The sequence below is a fragment of the Patella vulgata genome, chromosome 3, assembly GCF_932274485.2.
Source record: "Patella vulgata chromosome 3, xgPatVulg1.2, whole genome shotgun sequence".
Classification (NCBI taxonomy): Eukaryota; Metazoa; Mollusca; class Gastropoda; family Patellidae; genus Patella; species Patella vulgata.
Genome location: NC_065881.2, coordinates 45492356 through 45518501, shown reverse-complemented (window position 1 = coordinate 45518501; position 26146 = coordinate 45492356). Strand labels below are relative to the sequence as shown.

Below are 26146 nucleotides of genomic sequence, written 5' to 3'. Positions count from 1 at the left end.
ACAATATTGCTACACAAGTTTAGATTTGTCATTTATTTCATAAAGTGGTTAGGTTTTGTTAAATACTGTGTAATTCAACATGGCGCCCAAGGGGTTTAAAATATAAAGGTACGAAACCACTTTATGGAATCAACGACAAATTTAAACTTGGAGGTCATTCCATGTCAAGTGGACCAAATAAAAAATATATGTTATAGAATGTGGCCTTAAGCTAACAAATTCAAAATGATACCTCTCTAGGTCAAAACTCGGTGAGATATGGCCATTTGAAATTAGGGTATTGAAACGGATCATAAATTCAGTAAGCTAAAAACAAAAACGATTTTTTGAACAATCAGGGGCCATAATCAAGAAAGTTATGGTCTGAAATGCGCAAATATCAAAAGGGACTGAGATTTTTTGGAATATAAAGATATGTTTTAAGTTTTATCAAAATAGGATAAAAATTGTGACCTATAGAGGGTCCATTTGTATTAAATACTTATACACAATTTGCGTACAAAGAACGGACATTCTGTCGGTCAGTTTCATTTCGATTTTCCCAAAATTCCAATTCAACCCTCATTATGGTGGAATGGTGATATATCTAAACGGTTTTTAAAATCTGAAAAAAAATTGTGATCTCTAGAGAATCGACAAGCTAAAGATAGGTTGCTAGGCAATGAAACATACACCCACAAGCAGCTATGTTGTCGCATATTTATTCCTTTGTAGGTCATTGGGGGGCCTTTACAAGACAGTTCCATACAGATCAGATTATAAATTTGTTGTTTGAGGGTTTACAAGGTTCTACAAATTGAAACAAGGGTCTCAACTCTGGAAGTAATCTACAGAAATTGTTGAAATTAGGCTTTTTCGTTTTACTAATTTAAATAATGCATATAAATTTCATACACATCACATGATCACTTTTGTCATTCATACATTCACAAGGTTCACAATCGCCACAACTCTAGAAATTATTGACGGAAATTGTTGAAATTCAATAGACCTCTGTTTCACAAATTTAAATCATGCATATAAATTTCATACATATCGGATGATAACTTTCATCAATCGAGCATTAACAAGGTTTAACAAAGTGAAATAAGGGCTATAACTCTAGAAGTAATTATTGTAAATTGCTGAAATTCAATAGGCTTCGTGATTTCACTAATTTAAATAATGCATATAAATTTCACAAAGATCTGATGACAACTTTCCGAAATGAAATGAAATGAAATAGGGTTTAATGTCCTACTGTTTTGCTCCAAACTGGGCTAATGAAGACGGGCATACACCATACAGTGTGCTATGAGGGAAATTTTCCCCGGACAGCAGCACTACGGCCTACTCTCATATCGAATTCCAACTGTCAACGGATCTTTTACGTGCATGCCAATGTGTACACGGGACTTCGGTTTTTTGTCTCATCCGAATAACTAGACAGCTGTCCTTGTCAGGCCCTCCGTCCTGCATCACTGACAAGGGGGAACCACACCGGAAAATCTGGATGAACTCGGCGCTGGAGCGTTCACAAGGTTCAATAAAGTGAAATGAGCCATAATTCTAGACGTAATAAACGGAAATTGCTGAAATTCAATAGGATTGTTCTTTTTACTAACTTAAATGGCACATATAAATTTCATACAAATCAGCAGTTAACTTCAGAGGTTAGAGCGTTCACCAAGTGCAACAAAGTGAAACAAGGGCCATAACTCTAGAAGTAATAAATGGAAATTGCTGAAATTCAATAGGATTCTTCTCTTGACTAATTTAAATGACATGTGTAAACTTCATACAGATCGGCAGAACGTTCCCATGGTGCAACAAAGTGAAACAAGGGCCATAACTCTAGAAGTAATTGAGGGAAATTGCTGAAATTCAATAGGCATCTTCGTTTTACTAATTTAAATCATGCATACAAATTTCACACAGATTGGGTGATAACTTTTGGCGTTCGAAAAGGTTCAATAAAGTGAAACAAGGGCCATAACTCTAGATGTAATAAATGGAAATTGCTGAAATTAAATAGGCTTCTTTGTTTCACTAATCTCAATAATGCATATAAATTTCAGAAAGATCGGATGATAACTTTTGGTGTTAGAGCGTTCACAAGGTTCAATTAAGTGAAACAAGTGCCATAACTCTAGACATAATAAACGGAAATTGCTGAAATTCAATAGGCTTCTTCGTTTCAATAATTTAAATCATGTATATAAATTTCACAAAGATTGGGTGATAACTTTTGGCGTTTACAACGTTCACAAGGTTCAATATAGTGAAACAAGGGCCATAACTTTAGATGTATTAAACGGAAATTGCTGAAATTCAATAGACTCCTTCGTTTCACTATCTAAATAATGCATATAAATTTCAGAAAGATCAGATGATAACTGTTGGCGTTAGAGCGTGCACAAGGTTCAATAAAGTGAAACAAGGGCCATAACTCTAGACATAATAAACCGAAAATGCTGAAATTCAATAGGGTTCTTCGTTTCACTAACTTAAATATTGCACATAAATTTCACAAAGATCGGATGTTAACTTTTGGCATTAGAACGTTCACAAAGTTCAACAAAGTGAAATACGGGCCATAACTCTAGACATAATAAACAGAAATTATTGAAATTAAATAGGCTTCTTCATCTCACTAATGTAAACAACATATATCAATTTTAAAACAATTGGATGATAACTTTTGGCGTTAGAGCGTTCACAAAAAAATTGTGGATATGTGTCATTATCAAAAGGAACCAAGATCTTTATGATAAAAACATATATTTAAAGTTTCATCCAAATCGGACAAAAACTGTGGCCTCTAGAGGGCCCACAACCTTAATATACCTTATTTTTACAATATTTGCATACAAAAGGCAGCCATGATGTCCGTCATTTTTTTCTGATTTACACGAAATCCAAACTCAACCATCATTAGTGTATAACTGTGATATATTCACAGGTTTTTTTTTTAGATCGGATAAAAATTGTGGCCTCTATAGGGATCACAAGTTCAAAACGCGATTTTTCGTACAATCAGGGGCCATAATTCAGAAGTTAAGATCCGATAATTTATTATGAGCAAATATCAAAAGGAACCAAGATCTTTGGGATATAACCATGCATTCATCAAAATCGGATGAAAATTGTGACAACTAGAGGGTCCACAACCTTGATATACCATATTTTACACTATTTGAGTACAAGGGGCGGCCATTTTGTCCGGCAGTTTTAATCCAATTTTCACGAAAATTTAAACTCAGCCATCATTAGGGTGTAACAGGGATATATTCAAACGTTTTTTTAAATCGGTTAATAAATTGTGATCTCTATCGGGACGACAAGGTAAAAACGCGATTTTTCTTACAATCAGGGGCCATAATTCAGGAAGTTACAATTCGATATGCACAAATATCGAAAGGAACCAAGATCTTTGGTTTATAAACATGCATTTCGAGTTTCATCAAAATTGGATTAAAATTGTGACCTCTACAGGGTCCACAACCTAGATATACCATACTTTTACACCTTTCGCGTACAAGTGGTGGCCATTTTGTCCGGTATTTTTGGTTTGATTTTCAGAAAATTTGAACTCAACATTTATTATGGTGTTACGGTGATATATTCAAACGATTTTTAAAATCAGATAATAACTGTGACCTTCGGAGTGTCCACAAGCTAAACCAGCGGAACGTGATTTTTCGTACAATCAGGGGCCATAATTCAGGAAGTTACGGTCCAATATGTGCGAATATCGAAAGGAACTGAGATCTTTGGGTTATAAACTTATATTTCAAGTTTCAACAAAATCAAATAAAAATTGTGACCTCTATAGGTTCCACAACCTTGATATACCATATTTTTACGCTATTTGAGAACGAACGGCGGCCATTTTGTCTGTCAATTTTGGACCGATTTCCACGAAATTGGCACTCAACCTTCCTTAGGGTGTAACGGTGATATAATAATATGGTTTTTTAAATCGGATAAAAATTATGACCTCTATAGGGTCCACAAGGTAAAAACGCGATTTTTCATACAATCAGGGGCCATAATTCAGGAAGTTACGGTCCGATATGCACGAATATCGAAAGGAACTGAGATCTTTGGGTTATAAACTTACATTTCAAGTTTCAAAAAAATTGGATAAAAATTGTGACCTCTATAGGGTCCACAAGCTAAAAACGTGATTTTTCGTACAATCAGGGGCCATAATCCATGAAGTTTCGATCCTATACATGCCAATATCGAAAGCAGCCGAGATCTTTTGGGGATAAACCTATATTTCAAGTTTCGTCCAAATCGGATAAGAATTGTGATCTGTAGAGAGTCCACAAACAATTGTAGACGGACGGACAGGGGCGACGGCATAATACGTCCACATGAAAATGTGGGCGTATAAAAAGGCGATTTTTCGTTTATTCAGCGTTCATAATTCAGGAAGTTACAAACCGATATGCAACAATATCGAAAGGAACCAAGATCTTTAGGTTATAAACATGCATTGTAAGTTTCATCAAAATTGAATTAAAATTGCGACCTCTACAGGGTCCACAACCTTGATATACCATATTTTTACACTATTCGCGTACAAACGGCGTCCTTTTTGTTCGGCAATTTTGGTCCGATTTTCACGAAATTTGAACTCAACCTTCCATAGGCTGTAATGGTGATATAATAATACGTTTTTTTAAATCGGATACAAACTATGACCTCTATAGGGTTCACAACCTAAAAACGTGATTTTTCGTACAATCAGGGGCCATAATTCAGGAAGTTACGGTACGCGCGAATATCGAAAGGAACTGAGATCTTTGGGTTATAAACTTACATTTTAAGTTTCAACAAAATCGGATAAAAATTGTGACCTCTATAGGGTCCACAAGCTAAAAACGTGATTTTTCAGATAAACAGGGGCCATAATCCATGAAGTTTCGATCCGATACATGCCAATATCGAAAGCAGCCGAGATCTTTTGGGGATAAACCTTTATTTCAAGTTTCGTCAAAATCGGACAAGAATTGTGACCTGCAGAGAGTCCACAAACAAATGTGGACGGACGGACAGGGGCGACGACAATATACGTCCACATGAAAATGTGGGCATATAAAAATCGCAATTTTAGCTTGTGGACCCTATAGAGGTTATAATTTTTATCCGATTTAAAACAAACGTTTTAGTATATTGCTGTTACACCCTAAGGACAGCTGCGTTCGAATTTCGTGAAAATCGTCCCAAAACTGACAAACAAAATGGCCACCCCTCATTCTCAAATAGCAAAAAAATATGGTATATCAAGGTTGTGGACCCTATAGAGGTCACAATTTTTATCCGATTTTCTTGAAACTTGAAATGTAAGTTTATAACCCAAAGATCTTGGTTCCTTTCAATGTTTGCGCATATTGAATTGTAATTTCCTCAATTATGGCCCTTGATTGTAGGAAAAATCACTTTCTTTTTAGCTTGTTCTCTATCCATCTCTCGAAAATGTGGGCGTATCCTGCCTGGCAGCCGCTGGTTTTAAATTGGATGAAAATTGTGACCTCTAGAGGGACCACAAGCTTAAAAACGTGACTTTTGGTACAATCAGGGGTCATAATTCAGGAAGTTACCATCCGATATGTGCGAATATCGAAAGGAACCAAGATCTTTGGGTTATAAACATTGCATTTCAAGTTTCATCAAAATCCTATCAAAATTGTGACCTCTAGAGTGTCCACAAGCTAAAAGTAGGTATAGGCAAAGCGGTGGAATGTGTGACATTGTCGCTAATTAGTAGAAAACATGGTCATATTTCCATGATCGTCACTAAATAACTATCTTATCAATTTTGAAATAAATTACACCATTGCAATCGTCTTTTCTTTCTCTTTATCACTGATACACTATTTATATATTTATTGCAAGAGAAACAGTAAAAAGGGAATTTTAAATGACTCGTTTCAGCCGCAAAGGCCGTAATCCATGTCAACTTTGTTTTTTTGCAAAGCATGGGTTCTAGAGTTTCGTAAAGCGCTCTCTTGCAAATTCTCAATGAAAAATGTATTGGCTACCATTTTCTAGCATGTCCGTAGAGCTTTTACCACATACCACATTGTCCGGCCGTTGGATGCCAAAAAAATCGAAAATTTTAAGTAGTTTATAAAACCTCAAATTTAGCAGCAAAATAAGCATAGAACCCATCAAAATAATACAGCAAAACTAGGTACAAAAATGTTCGTTATGATCTTTAGATTTTATATTTTTTCCGTTTTCTCCGGCCCCTCTAATTGCAGAAATATACTATTCAAAAAAAGTAGGGGATATTTGATTTTGGGGGCATAATACTAAAATATGCAAATGACTACGAAAAAAGTCACTATAGAACCTAACAGAAGAAACATTTCCAGTTACATGTGACGCCCAAACGCACCAATAGCTACCGCATGGAATGCAGGTGATGCTTGGGATCATCATGGGGGTCCAACCCAAGATTTGCACGACTCTGACTTTGAATGTTACAGTCATTGTGGCATTGAATTCCAGGGTGGAAACATCAGTTTAATTGTTTTAGTGACCAGAAAACAAATTTTGATATGCGTCGGCTTACCCAAAATGAAAGGTTACGTGCCCTTGGCATGCTACAGATCGGCACAACACAGGCGGTTGTGGCGCGGACGATGAATGTTTCTCAGTCTGTCATAAGCAGGCTATGGTCCAGATACCGTGATACACAATCTGTACAGGACAGACCACGCTCAGGTCGACCAAGGGCAACAACTCAAGCCCAGGATCGATTTATCCGTACCTTGGCCTTGAGAAATCGTGTCATCACAGCAAATCAGATCAGCGCTCGTCTTCAAACAGACACTGGTGTGAGAGTGAGTGGCCAGACGATTCGGAATCGACTGCATAGGGGTCACCTTCGCGCCCGACGTCCTCGCGTGATCCCTTGTTTGAGAGATCATCACATTCAGGCAAGACGTCGTTGGTGTAGGGATCGTCAACACTGGGATAATCGACGCTGGAGCAATGTGATGTTTTCAGATGAGTCAAGGTTCACTGTTGATTTTTTGGACAGACGTAGGAGGGTGTGGCGTCGTCGAAACGAGCGCTTCCAAGACGTTAACATCATCAGACATGATTGATTTGGGGGTGGTTCTGTTATGGTGTGGGGAGGCATCACTGTTGCTGGAAGAACGGCTTTACATGTTGTTGCAGGGCGTGTTACAGGCCAGTACTACCGGGACAACATCTTGGCAGTCCATGTTGTGCCGTTCGCACGACGTCATGGCCGCCGTTTCATCTTCCAGGATGACAACGCAAGATGTCACAGGGCCAGGATCGTTACAGGTTACCTCCAACAACAGAACATCACCACATTACCTTGGCCAACACTGAGTCCTGACCTCTCCCCCATCGAGCATGTCTGGGACATGCTTGGACAGAGGTTACGTCAACGTCAACAACGTCCTGCCAATGTCCAAGAACTTGCTGCTGCGTTGCAACAGGAATGGGACAATCTGGACCAAAATGACCTTAGACGTCTCATTAGGAGTATGCCACGTCGGATCAATGCTTGTTTGGCAAACAGAGGAGGATTTACCCGTTACTGACTTGGTTGTGATGCTGTGGTAACTTTGCTGTTTGACCCTGGGTATCATTTTACCCTTATAATGGTCAGTCTGTGCCTTACTTAGTCTAACGATCATTTGGAATAAATCGATGAATGTGAACTTCATTTCATTTTGTCATTTGTTTCTTCGTCAGTTTCATTAGGTGACTTTAATAACACTTAAAAATCAAATATCCCCTACTTTTTTTGAATAGTATATGTAAGTAAAATCATGATTTTATTGATAAACGTATTAAGAATAAGACTATATGTAAAGCATATCCGTAAACTATTCCCCATATATTTATATTTGGCGTGTTCTGACGATGTGTAATTTAAAAATATATCAAACGAACAAAGCAGTCGGTAATAAAACACTGGTTTTAATTTTTTTTCACGGCTGAATTCAAGCATTCTGGCAACATAGTCAGCTAGATATATGAATACATATTCAGCGAAGCTAGGATTCTGAATTATCTATCGTCTTCATGAATTTAGAAAACGTCTTTTAACAGTAACGGGTAGTTTTCATTTTCGACCTGTGACTTCAGTTACTTTCTGTTTACTTTTCCACCAATCAGGTATGTATATTTTGTCATGTGACTAAGTCGACGAAATACCTGATTGGTGGAAAGGCTCATAAATATGTAAATTTTACAACAATATTTCTTTTCACACTTTGAATTGAATTTATAAATGTTTCTGTGATAAATTTAGTATGAATACAATAAAGACAGCATGGATTTTGAAATTATTTATTTTAGTTCTCAAATACACAAAAATATATTATCCATTTCTGTAAAGGTGATGTGATACGAGACGGGGCTAATGAAAACGGGCATTTTTCGGCTTTTTTGCTCCCGTGGAGCAAAACAGTGGCTGGGACCATTTTCTGTGTCTGATATCTTTCTTTAGGGCCTTTTCAAGGCTGTCAAAAGAATTAGGGTTACTATGGGGGCCATTGTCAGCTGATATGTGGAAGGAAAAACCTGCGGTACACTTAGAATTAATTTTATGGAGGGGTCAAATGGCTCCAGAAGCAGATTTTGTCATGGGCAGTGGCTAAAAAATGTCATTTTAAAGGGTCAACAGTTTCAACAGGAGTGAAGACACAGGCATTTCCTTGCATTTATTCCAACTAGGCAGTAGGTACTCTATGTTAAAGAAGTTACAGTTGTGTAAAAAGCTTACTTTTTGATATATGGGGGGTCAAAACCACTTATTTTTGCTATGTCCGAAGTTGGTGGGTACCCCAAATCCTGTAACTGGCCATATTTCACAAACTACTAGAGATAATCAGTTGAAATTTTCAGGATGTTTTTATCTTAGCAAAATGAAACTATTGATACCGCAATTATGTGTTTTTATTCACTTTAAAAATTTGCTTGCCTATACCTACTAAAAGCGTGATTTTTTGTACAATCAGGGGCCATAATCCATGAAGTTATCGTCCGATACATGCCAATATCGAAAGGAACCGAGATCTTTGGGAGATAGGCCTATATTTCAAGTTTCGTCAAAATCGGATAAAACTTGTGACCTGTAGAGTGTCCACAAACAAATTGTGGACGGACGAATAGGGGCAACGACAATATACATCCACATGAAAATGTTGGCGTTTAAAAAGTGGCTGCCTCATTTGTTGCACATTTTGACACCTGGTGGCGCGAAAAGTATTCATTGGACAATGAGTGTGATGCTAAATGCGTACTAAACACCAAATGTTGTCTTAGATTACAAAGTTAGAGTTCTACTCCTATCAGAAATGTGAGTTTAAAGCATCCAAAACCCTGAAAAACATTACTGAATTTATGATACGTTTGAGTACCCTAATTTCAAATGGCTATATCTAAGCGAGTTTTCGACCTAGAGAGGTAAAAGTTTGGATTTGTTAGTTTAATGTCATATACTATAACATATTGTTATGACAAGTAACAATGTTACAAACCAACCAAAGGCATCCTAGTTAGCAAAATTATGGACACTATCACTTCAATCTAAACGATCACTTGTCAAACCTCTGTACAACCCCAGTAAGCAAACTACCGACCCCGGTAACAAATTCGCAAACCCCGCCAACCCTGGTATCCCTGCCAATTAGTAACCATGGAAAACACTCCGGGGTTTCGGAATAGTATATATAAAAAGCCTGCCACGTGAGTCCAATCAGTCTGAAGACTTCAATACGAACGAAACTAGTCTCTGACACTCGGGATAACAGGTCTTCATAGAATGTTTGCAATGACAAAGATGCTGGTGGGAAAATCTTGTTGTAGCAAATTTTTCAACACCGCCTCTAATCTGCATATTCAGCAGATTCATAGACTGACTCAGTGATGGGATTTCGCCTGTATATTTCGAAACATGTCCGTCGCTATTTTCCAAACGTCCTATATTGTTTGACCAGGAATATGCCCAAGCGGACAATAAGATTCAAAATTCCAAAATTAATATAGTGTACTGAGTGAATAACTACATCTCAACCTGATTATCGTTGATAATAGGCTGGATTGATCAGGTAATTAAGTGATCAACGTATTTATCGTGTTATACCATCTATACACCTACCTTGATTAACTATTTAATCTGCCATGATTGACTGACTTAATCCTTTGTTGGACAATTTATCAATCTAATCCTGAACAGAATCCATTGCTTCTCCTTTGTCGGACTATATATCAATCCAATAAGAGTGACTAGAACTGCAATGCAGTAATGACGGGTTTAACCAGTGCCACGTTATCTATGAACTGACGTCACTTCCTGTACCAATGGAAACATTAAACAGATTTCCATGTGAGCATTGGACACGTGTTATAAAATGGACGCAGAATAAGCCAATAAATCCAGCAGTATCAGTTCCATTTACAAAATGAAGACTCGACACAAGGACATTACTTCCGTTATCCACAAAATATTTAAATTGGCTTACAGAAATAACCACTTCAATTGTCCTTTGCATGGCAGAAAATTGATTAACATTTGAACAGTATTAACCCTTTATAAAGCCTTATTAAAATGCAAAAAATCTTAAAAAGTGATACTGACAAAGTTGGTTATATCTAGGCACGAGAAGATGTTAGAAACACTTTTTTGATATCTATATGATGATATTGATTCATACATACTATTTGTCCATTGAAACCAAATATAATTTAATACGAATAATTACTTTCGGTGATAATGAAAAGTGACTCATACACAATTGCCTATTCCTCGGCAACTGCTAATATTACAAACTAATTTTGACATACATTGTCTTCGTATGGATTAATACTACAGGTTTATGAAAGTTGTCAAGAAATATTTTAAAATATGAAAAACCTGAATGCATTGTAAATAGCTTTTTTTTACGCCTTTTTTTCACCTTTAAATCAAAATAGCCCAAATACAAAACCGAAATAAATTAAACTAAGCCTGACATGTTTTGCGCCTTTAGTAGAAGCATTCATCTTGATCTATTAGATTTGTAAAAATCAATATTTGCTTTTGAGAAGACTTTTCGACACGTCAAAATTGAAGTTTTCGGGCAAAATTACGTCACTTCTGGTGCTGACAGAAAACTTTATCGATATATGAAAGTTGAGAATTTGCACCACAGAACATATGAGCTTTTCTTTTATACAAATCAGGCACTAAATAATTAACCTAAAACCCATAAACTGAAATTAAAATGACAAAATTGGTTATTTCTCGGCAAGGGAAGATGTTAGAAACACATTTTTGATATCTATTTGATCGTATTGATTCATTCTATTTGTCCAATAGAATCGAACATCCAGCTTTTATATGAAAAATGAATATTGCTCACTTCAAAATAATATTTGTTTTGGAGGCTAAAAATAAAAGTTTTTGCCAAAATGACATTACTTCTAGTGATAATGAAAATGTCAAATTTAGTTTATAAAATCATAAATTGCATTATGCATCACATGCTAAAATTTTTATGAAAATCGTATAAAAATTGACACTTTTATGGACCCAAATCTTGAAAAGTGACTTGTAGCAAAGTTGAACAAGTTCGAACAAAATTTTGTGATATCTATATGACCGTATTCTTTTTATTTATCTGTTGATTTAAACTGAAAATTAAAATTTTCAAAACGTACTAAGTAATTATCAGTTGAAAAAAATATCGATTTTAAATTTTAACAATACAGTTTTTGATAAAATGGCGCCACTTCCGGTGTCAATTTAGAATTGTAATCAATTTGATATAAAACACATTTGTTTTATGCATCAAGTGGTGTCACTTTTATGAAAATCCAATAATAATCGACTCTTTTACTGGCAAAATAACATGAAAAGTAACTCATGCAAAATTGCGTATTTCTCTGCAACTACTCATATTACAAACTAATTTTAACATATATTGTCTTGTATGGATTAATGCTACAAGGTTATGAAAGTTATGAAAAAATGTTTTAAATATGAAGACACTGACTGGATTTTAAATAGCTTAACTTTACACCTTTTTTCACCTTTTAAAGGAGCTAAATCACAAATTGACACAAATTGGTCGCAACGCCTATAAAGATGTAATGTGAATGTATATAAACTGATTTACATTCAACCATTTCTGTTTTTACTGTAATTTCTAATCAGTTAATTGAATGGCAATCTTTAGCGTCTGGTTATTCTGGTCTAAACCGATGATATTTATTGCGCATGCTCTCCAGATAAGAATATAGCGTCACCATTTCACATGACTTGTGGAATATGTCTAGCTGCGTTCTTTGAGTCCCTTGTTCCAAATGGCGCTGAAACGCATTATGGTACACAATTCGTGTACCAATGGTAAAATGTTTAATTTGTCTTGAATATTGGATATCAGAAGCAGATCTTTTCCCTGTAAGATCACAAGACCAATGTTGATTTGAATTGACAAATAATTTGTGTTTTCAATGTCGAATATTTTTGATGATATTGAGTTAGAGACTTAGCTACTTTAATCGAAATTGCCCGAAAATGAAATTGAAATTAAAAAATCTGAGCTCAGATCATATCAGATTTTGAAAAAAATAATATTTGCTTTCAAAAAGTGGTACCGAACTGTCCAAATTGTAGTTTTTGGTAAACCTACGTCACTTCTGGTGCCGACAATAAACTCTATGGGTAACAAAAAAAATGACAATTGAGACCACGTAGCACATGAACTTTGTTTTATACAAATCGAACAATAAATAATAAATCTAGGACCGAAAAACTAAATTAGTCAATGGCGGCTAACACAAATTACTGAGACAATTTTTTTTCACATTTTTGCTCAAGTAAGATGACTCTTTAATCCTGTGTAAAATACCATCCAAAAATATTCATAAATAGAAAAGTTTTTTGTAAAAATTTAAATTTTCTAAATTTGGCGCCTAATATATACGAAGATTTGGCTATGCCAAAGTGTATTGAAAGTTAAACTCCAATGATTATTGTTAAAATTAAGGCAATATTTCGGACATTTCGCATTGTCGCAGAAGGTTCAAAATAGCTTGATCCTCTAAGTCACACCCACTTTCACAGTGAAACCGAAAGACTTTGTAACGATGCGACAAGCAGTTGCTAAGATAAAATGATATTCTGAATAAAAACAATTGTGTTTCACACAAGCTACACAGTGTGAAACCCTAATTATAAACTTAATCCACGTGATTAACCTGTGATTTCTCCATTGTCTGTGATATTCCTTCGGTGGAAGCCAAAGTTAAATAAAGCTATTTCACACACATACATATCCGATAAATACTAGATAATGCAAGCTCTGTTTCTGATCGCACATGGTGGTTATAGTACAATAACTAAAATGAAAGTAGAATTCTCGCGAGACACGTGAAATTAAGAGATGTAAACATGCCACATCACACACATCTAATGTTGGAGAAAAGATTCTATTTTGATGCCATATTCTCGGATTTATGATCATATTTTGAATGGGGTTTATGTTTTTAAATAAATAAATAAATAAATAGGCTAAGAAATGTTGATGAATGTTTCGATTGGAATAGTGTAAGTAGTTAATTGTTTTAGACGATAGGGGGTACTAGAGTCGATTGCAATTATTGAGCAGATGTTACTCGCTCGTTGTTGTAGAGGAACGGTTACTGCAAAATAAATTTTGGGATGTCATTTTTTTTTTAACCTCTGTATGTAAGTATAAGACGAATGCTGGACTTCCGCTGAAAAATGTATCGACTTATACCCTGAAAAATACAGTAATTTTGGAGGTTTTTGAAACAGGTACGGTTCAGCACGCTTCCATTCTATCGTATTACGACAATAAGTAATTTTGTAGGAATATTTCTGACTTAAATCTGAATACCGTACGGGAATCAAATATGAAAGAATAAAGAGGTGCACCTATTTTTTTATTACGTATGAATTTGAATGTTTTGTTGACACATGATTTTTAATTGTGGTCTAAAACCGCATGCTTAAATAAGGGTAAGAGTTATGCCCTTTTATTTTCGGGGAAAAATGTCTGACAAGAAAAATTTTGAAATCCCATCACTGGATTGACCTCTGAATAATTATCACTCAAAGTATAAACTAATATATTACAACTTTAAGCATAAACTTTGTAGTTTAATAACCATCCAAAGATTGTAATTAATGCTGACCTACATGTTAGAAAGAAATGTTTACAATACCCTTTAAAAACATCATTTAATTGTTTTGAATATCTCTTTGGCAAGTCTGGAGGCACCCCCTCAACTATTTTGTACATTATTGCCATCAGACCCTGTCCATCAAATGCATGTTCCAAGGCACACATTTCATATAATATACAACCAACAGACCTTTAATATATAATAGCAATAACAAAGAATTACAAAAAAATCAAATATGAAGCAGATTATTAGTAGAGGAAAATACTAGGAAATACAATTTCAACACTTGTTTTGAAAATATTTTCTATATATGGAGAAAATCTGCCAAACAAGATAGTGTTGGGAAACCTTATCAAAACTTTTGGTATGTCTAAAATCGAGCAAACAGGCAAATAACAAGTAGTCAAGCATCTTGCAAAGACCCCCGCACATGAGTTGAATTTACTAAATCCCCAATTAACCATTATACTACAGACTGGATTGATTTTATGGGATGCTATAGACTTTCTGTGTACATAGTAATGTTTGTATGATTATTGTTCACAGTACATGTATATATATATATACTCTTAAAAAAAAGTAGGGATATTCAAATGAAATGAAATGAAACGGGGTTTAACATCCCACTGTTCTGCTCCTATACTGGGCTAATGAAGACGGGCATACGCCATACAGTGTGCTATGAGGGAAATTTTGCCCGGGCAGCGGCACTATCGCCTACTCTTATATCGAATTCCAACTGCCAAGGGATCTTTTACGTGCATTTCAATATATACACGGGACCTCGGTTTTTCGTCTCATCCAAAGGACTGGACAGCTGTCCTTGTCAGGCCCTCTGTCCTGCATCACTGACAAGGGGGAACCACGCCGGAAAATCTGGATGAACTTTCTTGGCCAATGCAGGGATCGAACACCCGACCTCCAGGCTAGCGAGCCAGCGACTTACCCACTTAGCCACGTGATCCCCAGGGATATTCAAATGCAAATACCTATGCAGGTTGCGGTATGATAAATAGTCATGGACATTTGACATGCTTTGAGAGTATGTTCACAGATGAAGAACTTATCGACCCATCAGAACCACTGAGCTGCACATGCGACACGCAATAGCGCCATACACGTGGGAGGGGTTCATTGTCAAATTTGACACTTCAAGGAAGGGTTGGTGACTGCCGCGTGCTGTTTTATCTATCCATGTTTGCTTTCCTATCGGTTCTTGCATAAGATTTACTATTTAGCGTATCTTTGCTTTAGTGTGTTACGTTTAATTTGATCGGGAGACGTGTTCGTCGACGTCAACGTCAACTGACAACACTGCAAGAATTGGCCGTGGCATTGCAAGGGGAGTGGGTCAGATTGCCCCAAATCGTGATTGGATGGTTGATTAGGAAGATGCCACGATGAATTGCTGAATGTCTGAGGATTGGTGGAGCAATTACTTATTATTAATACAAAAATCAAAAACGTCCATTTTCACTTTTGACAGTGTATATCTTTGCGAGTGAAATGGGACCGTCAGATAAGCCGCCCACATGAACTGTTTATGTTCATGTGTAGGCAATTGGCCTGTTATTAACATACACTGGTTACCTCTAATAAAAACAGCAGTGCATTTCCGCAGTTTTGTATTGTTTCTGAATATCCCCTACTTTTTTTAAGAGTATATTTATACCTTATATGTTCTTCTTTGAATCTTTGTAAGTGTACTTATTTTTTTTCCACAATCAGGAATCTTTATTATAATCATTTTTTACTCAATTTCAAGTTTAATATTCGACAAAAAAATGAAGAATATTCAAGAGAGAGAGAGAGAGAGAGAGAGAGAGAGAGAGAGATGGGGTTTCACGTCCACTCAACACAAACTAGGTCATTTCGAGACTAACATATGGTTTAATTTTATTTCAATAATTCGCTTGCGCATAGGGGTCTTAAGCAGTGGGAGGAAACCGGAGGACACCCACGAGGTTGGACAGGCGACGCTACTCCTTGTCACGTTCAACCAGGGATTCGAAACCACGCCAGTAGACTCAATGACGGCCTTATGATACAGAAGAATATTCAAACAGTCAAACATAAACTAAATGGGCTTACCATATATCTGACTTGGAATTATAGCCCTCATGTTTTAAAACTTCAGGACTCATGTAAAATGGTGTTCCAGTGAAAGTAGAAGCATAATCAGAAGCACTCATCAGTATTCGAGATATACCAAAATCACCGATTTTTACTTTATTTTTTCGCAGAAATATGTTTCTGAAAAATAAAAATAAGTTTTAATAATATTTCACAGTATTCTGCAAGGTTCTTACTAAATGCATTCATAATTCAATACAATCTTTATTACCTATGTTTTGGGGATCACAAATAGATCATTGGTTGAAAAATAGAATACAGAGGCTAGTGCAAAAACTAAACCCTGTAATATGTTTCAGTCAGTGTTAAATAATTAAGTTCCATAATACTAAATTACATCAATTGGAACTAGAGCATTGCTAACCCATTCCTGCTTTCATTGATATGGTACTTTTCAAAATGAAGTGAATGAAATATGAACTAGCTGCAATGACTGTAATATGACAAGAGGCAAAGAAGGCTAGGCTTGGGTTTATTTTGCAAAATTTAGAGACTAAAATATTAACAACCAGCGGCTGCCAGGCAGAATACGCCCACATTTTCGAGAGATGGATAGAGAACAAGCTAAAAAGAAAGTGATTTTTCCTACAATCAACGGCCATAATTAAGGAAATTACAATTTGATATGCGCAAATATCGAAAGGAACTGAAATCTTTGGGTTATAAACTTACATTTCAAGTTTCAACAAAATCGGATAAAAATTGTGACCTCTATAGGGTCCACAACCTTGATATACCATATTTTTTTTGAAATCGGATAAATATTATGACCTCTATAGGGTCCACAAGCTAAAAACGCGATTTTTCGTACAATCAAGGACCATAATTCAGGAAGTTACGGTCCGATATCCGCGAATATCGAAAGAAACCGAGATCTTTGGGTTATAAACTTACATTAAAAGTTTCATCAAAATCGGATAAAAATTGTGACCAATATTGGGTCCACAACCTTGAAATACCCAATTTTTACGCTATTTAAGAACGAAGGGCAGCCATTTTGTCTGTCAATTTTGGGCCGATTTTCACGAAATTCAAAATCAGTTGTCCTTAGGGTGTAACGGTGATATAATTATACGTTTTTTTAAATCGGATAAAAATTATGACCTCTATAGGGTCCACAAGCTAAAAACACGATTTTTCGTACAATCAGGGGCCATAATTCAGGAAGTTACGGTCCGATATGCGCGAATATCGAAAGGAACCGAGATCTTTGGGTTATAAACATACATTTCAAGTTTCAACAAAATCGGATAAAAATTGTGACCTCTATAGGGTCCACAAGCCAAAAACGTGATTTTTCGTACAAACAGGGGCCATAATCCATGAAGTTTCGATCAGATACATGCCAATATCGAAAGCAGCCAAGATCTTTTGGAGATACACCTATATTTCAAGTTTCGTTAAAATCGGATAAGAATTGTGACCTGTAGAGTGTCCACAAACAAATTGTTGACGGACGGACGGACGGACAGGGGCGACGGCATAATACGTCCACATGAAAATGTGGGCGTATAAAAAGTGAGTGGGACACCGTCACAGGGGGTCGGGGCATGCACCAAAATCCATTCAGAATTGCAGCCTGTAGATGATAAATACAAAAAATGGGCATCGCTCTGCCCCTGGGGGTTGGATTTGGAACAATATAAATAGGTACCACCCTGTTATTGAAATGATTGATATGCTGAATTTGAACAAAATCTGTTAATTATAGCAACCTGTAGGGTATTTACAGACAAAAAATTAACAAACCAGCTGCTGCCAGGCATGATACGCCCACATTTTGCAAGAGATGGACAGAGAACAAGCTAAAAACAAACAGGATTTTTTGTACAATCAGGGGCAATAATCCAGAAAGTCATGGTCTGAAATCCCCAAATATCAAAAGGGACTGAGATCTTGGGGATATAAAGATATGTTTTAAGTTTCATCAAAATAGGATAAAAATTATGACTTCTAGAGGGTCCACAACCTTCATATTGCACACTTTTACACAATTTGCGTACAAAGAGCGGCCATTTGGTCCGGCAGTTTCATTTCGATTTTCCTGAAATTCGAATTCAACCTTCATTATGGTGGAATGGTGATATATTTAAACGGTTTTTAAAATCGAAAATAAAAATTGTGACCTCTAGAGAATCTGCAAGCTAAAAATGCGATTTTTCGAACAATCAGGAGCCATTATCCAAGAAGTTACTTTCGGATATGCACGATTATCAAAAGGAACCAAGATCTTAGTGTGAAATGGTGATATATTCCACAAGCTAAAAACATGACTTTTTGTACAATCAAGGGCCATAATTCAGGAAGTTATGATTGATACGTGCGAATATCGAAAAGAACCAAGATTTTGGGTTATAAACGTGTATTTCAACTTTCATCAAAATCAGATCAAAATTGTGACCTCTAGAGGGTCCACAACCGGGATATACTACATGCTATACACTATTTGCGTAGAGGGCGGCCATTTGGTCCGGCAGTTTTGGTCTGATTTTCCCGAAATTCGAACTCAACAACCATCACGGTGTAACAGTGATATATTCGAACGTTTTTTTTAAAATCGGATAATAATTGTGATCTCTAGAGGGACCACAAGATAAAAACGTGATTTTTCATACAAGCAGGGGCCATAATCCAGGAAGTTAAGATCCGATATTAGCGTATATCAAAAGGAACCAAGATCTTTGGGTTATAACCTTACATTTCAAGTTTCATGAAAATCAGAAGAAAATTGTGACCTCTAGAGGGTCCAAATATTTTTATGCTATTTGAGAATGAAGGGCGGCCATTTTGTCTATCAGTTTTGGGCAAATTTTCACCTTGACATACATTTACCATATGTTTACACTATTTGCGTAAAATGGCGGCCATTTGGTCCGGCAGTTTTGGCTCGATTTTCACGAAATTTGAATTCAACAATTGGATAATAATTGTGACCTCTAGAGGGATTTCAAGCTAAAAACACGATTTTTCGTACAATCAGGGGCCATAATTCAGGAAGTCTTTGGGTTATAAACTTACATTGCAAGTTTCATCAAAATCAGAAGAAAATTGTGACCTCTAGAGGGTCCACAACCTTGATATACCATATTTTTATGCTATTTGAGAACGAGGGGCGGCCATATATTTTGTCTATCAGTTTTGGGCAAATTTTCACGAAATTCAAATTTTCACCATCCTTAGGGTGTAACGGTGATATACTACAACATTTTTTTAAATTGGATAAAAATTATGACCTCTATAGGGTCCACTAGCTAAAAACGCGATTTTTCGTACAATCAGGGGCCATAATTCAGGAAGTTATGGTCCGATATGCGTGAATATCGACAGGAACCAAGATCTTTGGGTTATAAACTTATGTTTCAAGTTTTTTTTTTAAATTGGATAAAAATTGTGACCTCTATAGGGTCCACAAGCTAAAAACGCGATTTTTCATACAATCAGAGGCCATAATCCATGAAAACTTAAGGTCCGATACAAGCCAATATCGAAAGGAACCAAGATCTTGGGGAGATAAACCTATATTTCAAGTTTCGTTGAAACCGGATAAAAATTGTGACCTGTAGTGTCCACAAACAATAGTGGACGGACGGACAGAGGCGATGACAATATACATCCACATGAAAATGTGGGTGTATAAAAATTGGACGTGGCTCTGCCCCTTGGGGTCGGGACATGCACCAATATATATAGGTACAACCCTATGTTGGATCATAGGCCCTTAGGCTATAAGGAATACATATGTCAAGTACCAAGCTGATCCATTCAGAATTGCGGCCTGTAAACGATAAACACAAAAATTAGTCGTGGCTCTGCCCTGGGGGAGTCCCAATCCCCAAAAACAATGGGGATCATATAAACGGTATAATGAATAGGTATGCAAAGTTTCAAGATGATTACTTAAGAATTGCGGCCTGTAGGCGACCCACAAACATACACACACACACACAGACAGGGGCGACGGCACAATATATCGACATTATGAATGTGGACGTATAATAAAATCATGAATCTTCATATAAGATCAGGTGAATCTCTGCGGATCATAAGCTTGTATGATACGGACATACTGTAAAACTTATGCATTTGGGCATCTCCACACAGAACCCAGCAAAGGCCAAACCAATTTGATTTTCTTTTCTTCGGAAACAACTGTAAAGATCTTATTTAAAAATCAAATTTTAAACGGAAGATCATTTCATGTGATTCAAATGGCTATTTATTTATCAAGACCCCGAAGAATTGAAAATCAAATTGTTGTGGGTCTAACAATCAACATAGTCCCCCTTCATTGTTGCCGTGAACGGGCACACTGGCAATTTTTTCAAGCGATTTTAAAACTTGTCTTAAGGATTTCTTGATTACTGTGTTAAATATACCAAACATATAATAAGCATACCTAGCTTTTAAATCCCGGTGTAGAACTCGCTGACTGTGCAAGTATTTTACAGCCAATACTAACTGAACAAACCAATTTAAAACAGTTGACTCATCCAGATGACTTTTTTTCTTCTTTACTTCTGTAATTTTTACATCTAGATCCCCTCCCTAAAAGAAATTGTTTTACACAGTTTTTTATATTACACAGTTTTTTATATATGTACTATACATTAAGCATAACATCATCTTTTAGTACGAGGGGTGATTGATAAGTAGTGAGTCTAACACAGAAAGAAACAAGAAATTCAAATCAAATGCACTTATTTTTCAACATAGTCCCCCTTCAATGTAATACACTTCTGCCATCGGTGTTGCAGAGCCTTTATTCCAGTTATGTAGTTTCAGTGATAATAGAATGAACTCTCTCCTGGCTAATACCAACTACCCCAGCTATGAATTGTTCAGTAACTCGCCGGTCATTCATTATCAGATCATGGATTTTTTTGTACCATTTCAGGTGTTGGCACAGTTTTTGGTCGACCAGGGCGTTGTTCGTCTTCAATGCTGTCTCGGCCATGCTTGAATTCAGCTGACCACCTTTTAATTGTGGCATATGAAGGAGCATCATCTCCTAATGTCACAACCATATCATCATGTATGGCTTTCGGTGTTAGACCCTTTTTATGCAGAGACTTAATCACAGCTCTCACCTCGATATGGTCCATTTTCTGATAACAACAGACCCTACTTGATTGTTATGACCTGTCACAATCAAACAGTTTAACCGAATTTGATGAAAGTTTGTGACAGAGCCCGAGGAACATAATAGTGCACAAGCAAAACGTGGTATCATTGTGTTGCACGATTTTCCAATCGAGGCTCACTACTTATCAATCACCCCTCATAACAGACATGCAGAGAGAGAGGGAGAATGTCATTAACTTCCACTCGATACAAAATAGTTCTTTTCAAGGATTAACATACGGTACAATTTTATTTCAAGTGGGAGGAAACCAGATAACCTGGAGAAAACCCAGGAGGTTGGGCAGGCGACCCTACTTCTGATCACGACTGACAACAGGTCCCTTGGTTCAATGAGTATAGCAGACCTTTAGATCTAGAGTGCCATCATATAAAACACTAAAGCTCCAACCATTTTCTGCCCGACTAATCCACCATAACTGATACAGATTCGATTGCACCATGGGTTCCATGTCCGCCGTATATGCCGGTCGGGACAGAGGGCTTTTGACAATGACCGAAATGGGATCAGACCCGTAGACCATTTTGCACACCGGAAAGTAACATATTTTGTGCTAAATTATAAAATCCCCTGACACAACAAAACACTGTGCGTGTCGTGATGCAAACTGTCGGGTATAACACACAGTGTTCAGTAGTCCACGAATGGAAACCACAGCCAGTTAATTATCCTTTTGTAAATTGCTCTAATTACAATCAACAGAGGATCAACATCAAACATTTTAAAAGTGTAACATTTAATAAATTCAATCAGCCGTGTTTTGTTTTATAATTAGGCCTAGTACTGTATGATCATTCTTAAAAACCGAGTTGTTGTTACAGCATATTTGATGACTTTCATCGCTCGTGCAGCCATATTTACTGTAAAAGCTTTACTTTGATATATTCACTTGATAACTGAGTTAATCATCTGAATGATATATACATATATATATATATTTTTTTCCCCCGTGTATGGAGAAATAGACAAAATAGACAACAGTCTAAATGTCTCTTGTTATTGTTATATTTTATGAATGTATAAATAAATAAATAAATGACGATAAATGATTACACCTGTTCCTTTATTTATTACGGGGTATGGTTGGTATAAATGCCGATGTGACATTGAATTTTTGTGACTGTCCTTGACCGGCTGGGAAATTTTTGAAGTGGAAGCCATGGATTGCACATAGCTGTAATCTCTGTTATATTTCTCAATTGAGTACTGTTATTTAAGAAATTAGACAAAATACCATTAAATGACATACCTCACAATATTCAGTAATTATACAGAAATATTCCCCACCAGTGTCAACAAAACTATCAAAGTATTTCACAATATTTGGATGTTTTAATCTGGAGAGTAATCGTGCTTCATGGTTAGCATCAACTGTTTCGTCTGGCTGTAAATCACCAACATATATTTCTTTCACAACTTTACTGAAACATTCAAAAAGTTGGTTATCTCAATTTAAAATGTATCAAAATTAAAATATTTACTTTGGAGATCACAGCTGATCATGCAATGACAAACCATGTTTCAGTCAATTTATTTTATGATTTATATCTAGGCATTTTTATTTGACAATGTTCAAACTTTGATGTCCATACACAAGTTCTTTAGAGGAACAACTCATCATATGTTATACTCCATTCTTTGTGGTTTTATCTGCCAATTTTCATAAATATTCATAGGTATAGAGGCGAAGTGATGTATCATCAATTATTTTGATTTTGCGAATTTGATGATTCCTGGGAATTTGATGTCGCAGAATTCAAATTTGCCATAGAAAAGGCCGAAAAATATCTGCTTTCATGAGACATGGGGTATCACCTCTGCTTAGTACCAATTTTTATGACTGACGAAATGACGAATGATGATTACTGCGACGTCTTCGTCAATATAACCCTTAGTCAAGTACCATACAAAAAGTGTAAGTTCTGATAGAATTTTGTGGGATTCTATAGAAAGAAAAGGAAGAAAAAAAATTCATTCTGAAGATTGGTTTGCAATACTACAGTTTTGCATAGGAAATGTTATTGGGTTTTATCAAAGTGTAATAAAAAAATTAACCTGTAGATTCATTGGTGCCACTGTAGAATGGGTGGTAAAAACTATAGTTTTCTATATACATGTAACTAACTTGTGTCCTCAAGTCAGTTGTGAAATCCTATAGTTTTCTGTGGTATTCTATAGAAAACTGTGGAGAAACATATTATACCACATGAGCATTATTTAGTTTTCTATGATACTCTAAAGAAAACTATGGAGAAACATATAACAGAGGAACATTCTATAGTTTTCTGTATTAGACTAATTCCACAAATACAATATAACAGAGTCTGAGCATTCTATAGTTTTCTGTATAATTTAGACTAATTCAACAAATACAATAGTTTCCTGCAAAATAATGTAGGAAACATTCTATCGTATAACATATTATTAATATGAGCCTTCTACAGTTTTCTATGCTATTCTATAGAAAACTATGGAGAAACATATAACAGAGGAGCATTCTATAGTTTTCTATATAATCTAAATTCAACAAATACTATATAATTTCCTGAAAATGTGTAGGAAACATATTCTATGATACATATTTCATTATTTGGAGATCTTTCTTTTATTTATGTTATACATGTAGTTTACTATAGAATTTAGTGAAGCACTATTAATTGGATTCTGTAGAAATGGTATAGTTTCCGGAAGAATTCTCCTGGATGCTATATGGTTCAATATTAGTTTTCCCTAATTTAGTTTCATACCAAATGACATCAGGCGCTCCAAAGTCGGGTACACTAGCTACAAGAACGTAACTAAAAACACTGAGATATACTGATGTGCTTGTTTTTAGCTACGATTGGATGCCTTTAGTTCCAAGTGGCAAACTCAATTTCTTTATTAAGGCATGTACCATCTTAAAAATATGTTAATTTTATACTATTAGTACTTATTACACATATGCAGTCTAATCTACTAAAACAACATTCATTTATCAGCAAATATTGACAATAAAGTAAATCAAGTGATGTTTTTATCAAAATTGATTCGGACGTTCATAATTACGGCGTATTACTACTGCGCAACTCTGATCAGATTAGTACTTTGATTGGCTATTGCACATGAGGCCTGCCTTTATGTGTTACAGGCGTAAATTTAAAATGTCGGAAAAAGCAATCTACTGTCGCTTTGATTTAAAAAGAGGGGATTTGTACCCGTTTCAGGTAGGATTATATGCTTAATTGTACTCGGTGTAGCAGAAATATTATAAATAACAATAATGAATCGTTGTTTTGATTAAAAATATTGTCACTTTTGTTTACAAATTCCGGGTGCCAATCGCTCCCGCATGTGCTACATTGATGTCAAATGGCACCATTTCATATCTCGAAACACAGAGGGTGGAGAGATAAGGTTTGTTATCTATAATACACAACTGACGTATCGTCATCGCTCAAAATTAACAAGGCCATAGGACAGGTTTAAGGGGGAGTTTTTCACTTGCTGGGGTAATATGTCATGCATCTGACCTCGAACTACATGTAGGCTTTGTGTCTGGAGCTGACAAAAACATCAGATATTTCAAACGCTGATTTCTACACAGCGATGTATTATTCAATTAATTATGTAATGTCAATTTTATATATGTAAATATAATATTATGATATAAATTATGAAATAAAAATTAAAATTATGTAACAATTATAACATACTCCTCTTCAGTATTTTGTCGATCTTTGCAGACAAATACAGTTCCAAAATTCCCACTTCCTAGTTTCTTCACAACTTCGTATCTGTTAGCTAATATCTTAGCTTCTTTGGTGTCATTATTCGTATTTGGTCGCCTAAGAGGCATAGCCGCAAAGTTAATATGATCTTAATCAAACCGAAACGACAGGATCGGTCAGGTGAGACAAAGGTAAAATTAATCTAGTCAGCGTTTCCTTGTTTGGCTTTGTCTCCTTTGTACTGTTCCTTGCGCATCAAAATAAACAATATAATTACTATAGACGATACTAGTATAAGCCCAATATACGCTCTGGTCACTTCTAATTTTGATATTTATATTGCGCGGTTTCTAATTACGCCCAACTATTATTTTCGACTGTTCCATCAGAAAGTAATACTGTTTATAGTTAGACAGTTGATCCTCAGATCAATTATCGTTATCCGTAATCTTTGCGAGCTGAACGGACATGTTGGCGTCTTTCGTTACGGAGTCGACAGTTTCTTGTGTTATTGACGTAAAATGACATGAGTTCATAATATTGGAGTCTTGTGCATTTGTAAATGTATTTCTTATTAAAGATCATAACATTGTTTGGTTTATTTCAATGACAGAAAGAAAATGTTAAAAATAAGTTATATTTCACATTATTACTTTGTACAATAAGATTTACGACATTGTATCAAATTTCAGTTACTCGGTTATCAGGTCTTTCGGTTTTCACAAACTCAACAGTTTATTTTAATCTGGATAACAAAATACCGTCTGCTCGACTTACTTTAAGATGAACATTAATACAATAATACGACACAAATTATTAATATGGCGTTATGCGCTAACTTATGCGAATTTCTAACCCGTCTTCTAGGGGCTATAATACATTATTATCTTTCCCATCTTATTACAACTTTCAGTGCTAATATTTAGCCTTTTCTTTAAAAATGTCAATTTATGGGACTATGGTATATGCTATATTAACTATATATTGT

General features: G+C 35.8%; 1 protein-coding gene across 2 annotated transcripts in view; it reads right to left on the bottom strand.

Moving 5' to 3' along the window:
* The window catches only part of LOC126814603 (serine/threonine-protein kinase Nek11-like), a 65073-nt gene extending 39439 nt beyond the window's left edge, over positions 1-25634 (bottom strand). Inside the window, exons 1-5 of one of the 2 annotated variants that reach the window (XM_056099421.1) lie at positions 25144-25634; positions 22698-22869; positions 20705-20853; positions 16267-16428; positions 14215-14364 (exon numbers count right to left, since the gene is read on the bottom strand). In XM_056099421.1, the coding sequence (XP_055955396.1) occupies positions 14215-14364; positions 16267-16428; positions 20705-20853; positions 22698-22869; positions 25144-25286 (776 nt within the window). In that variant the 5' untranslated portion in view covers positions 25287-25634. Of the gene's footprint in view, positions 1-14214; positions 14365-16262; positions 16429-20704; positions 20854-22697; positions 22870-25143 lie in introns of those variants that run through there. The other variant, XM_050539877.2, reaches the window with a different exon arrangement.
* Between the last annotated feature and the right edge of the window lie 512 nt (positions 25635-26146).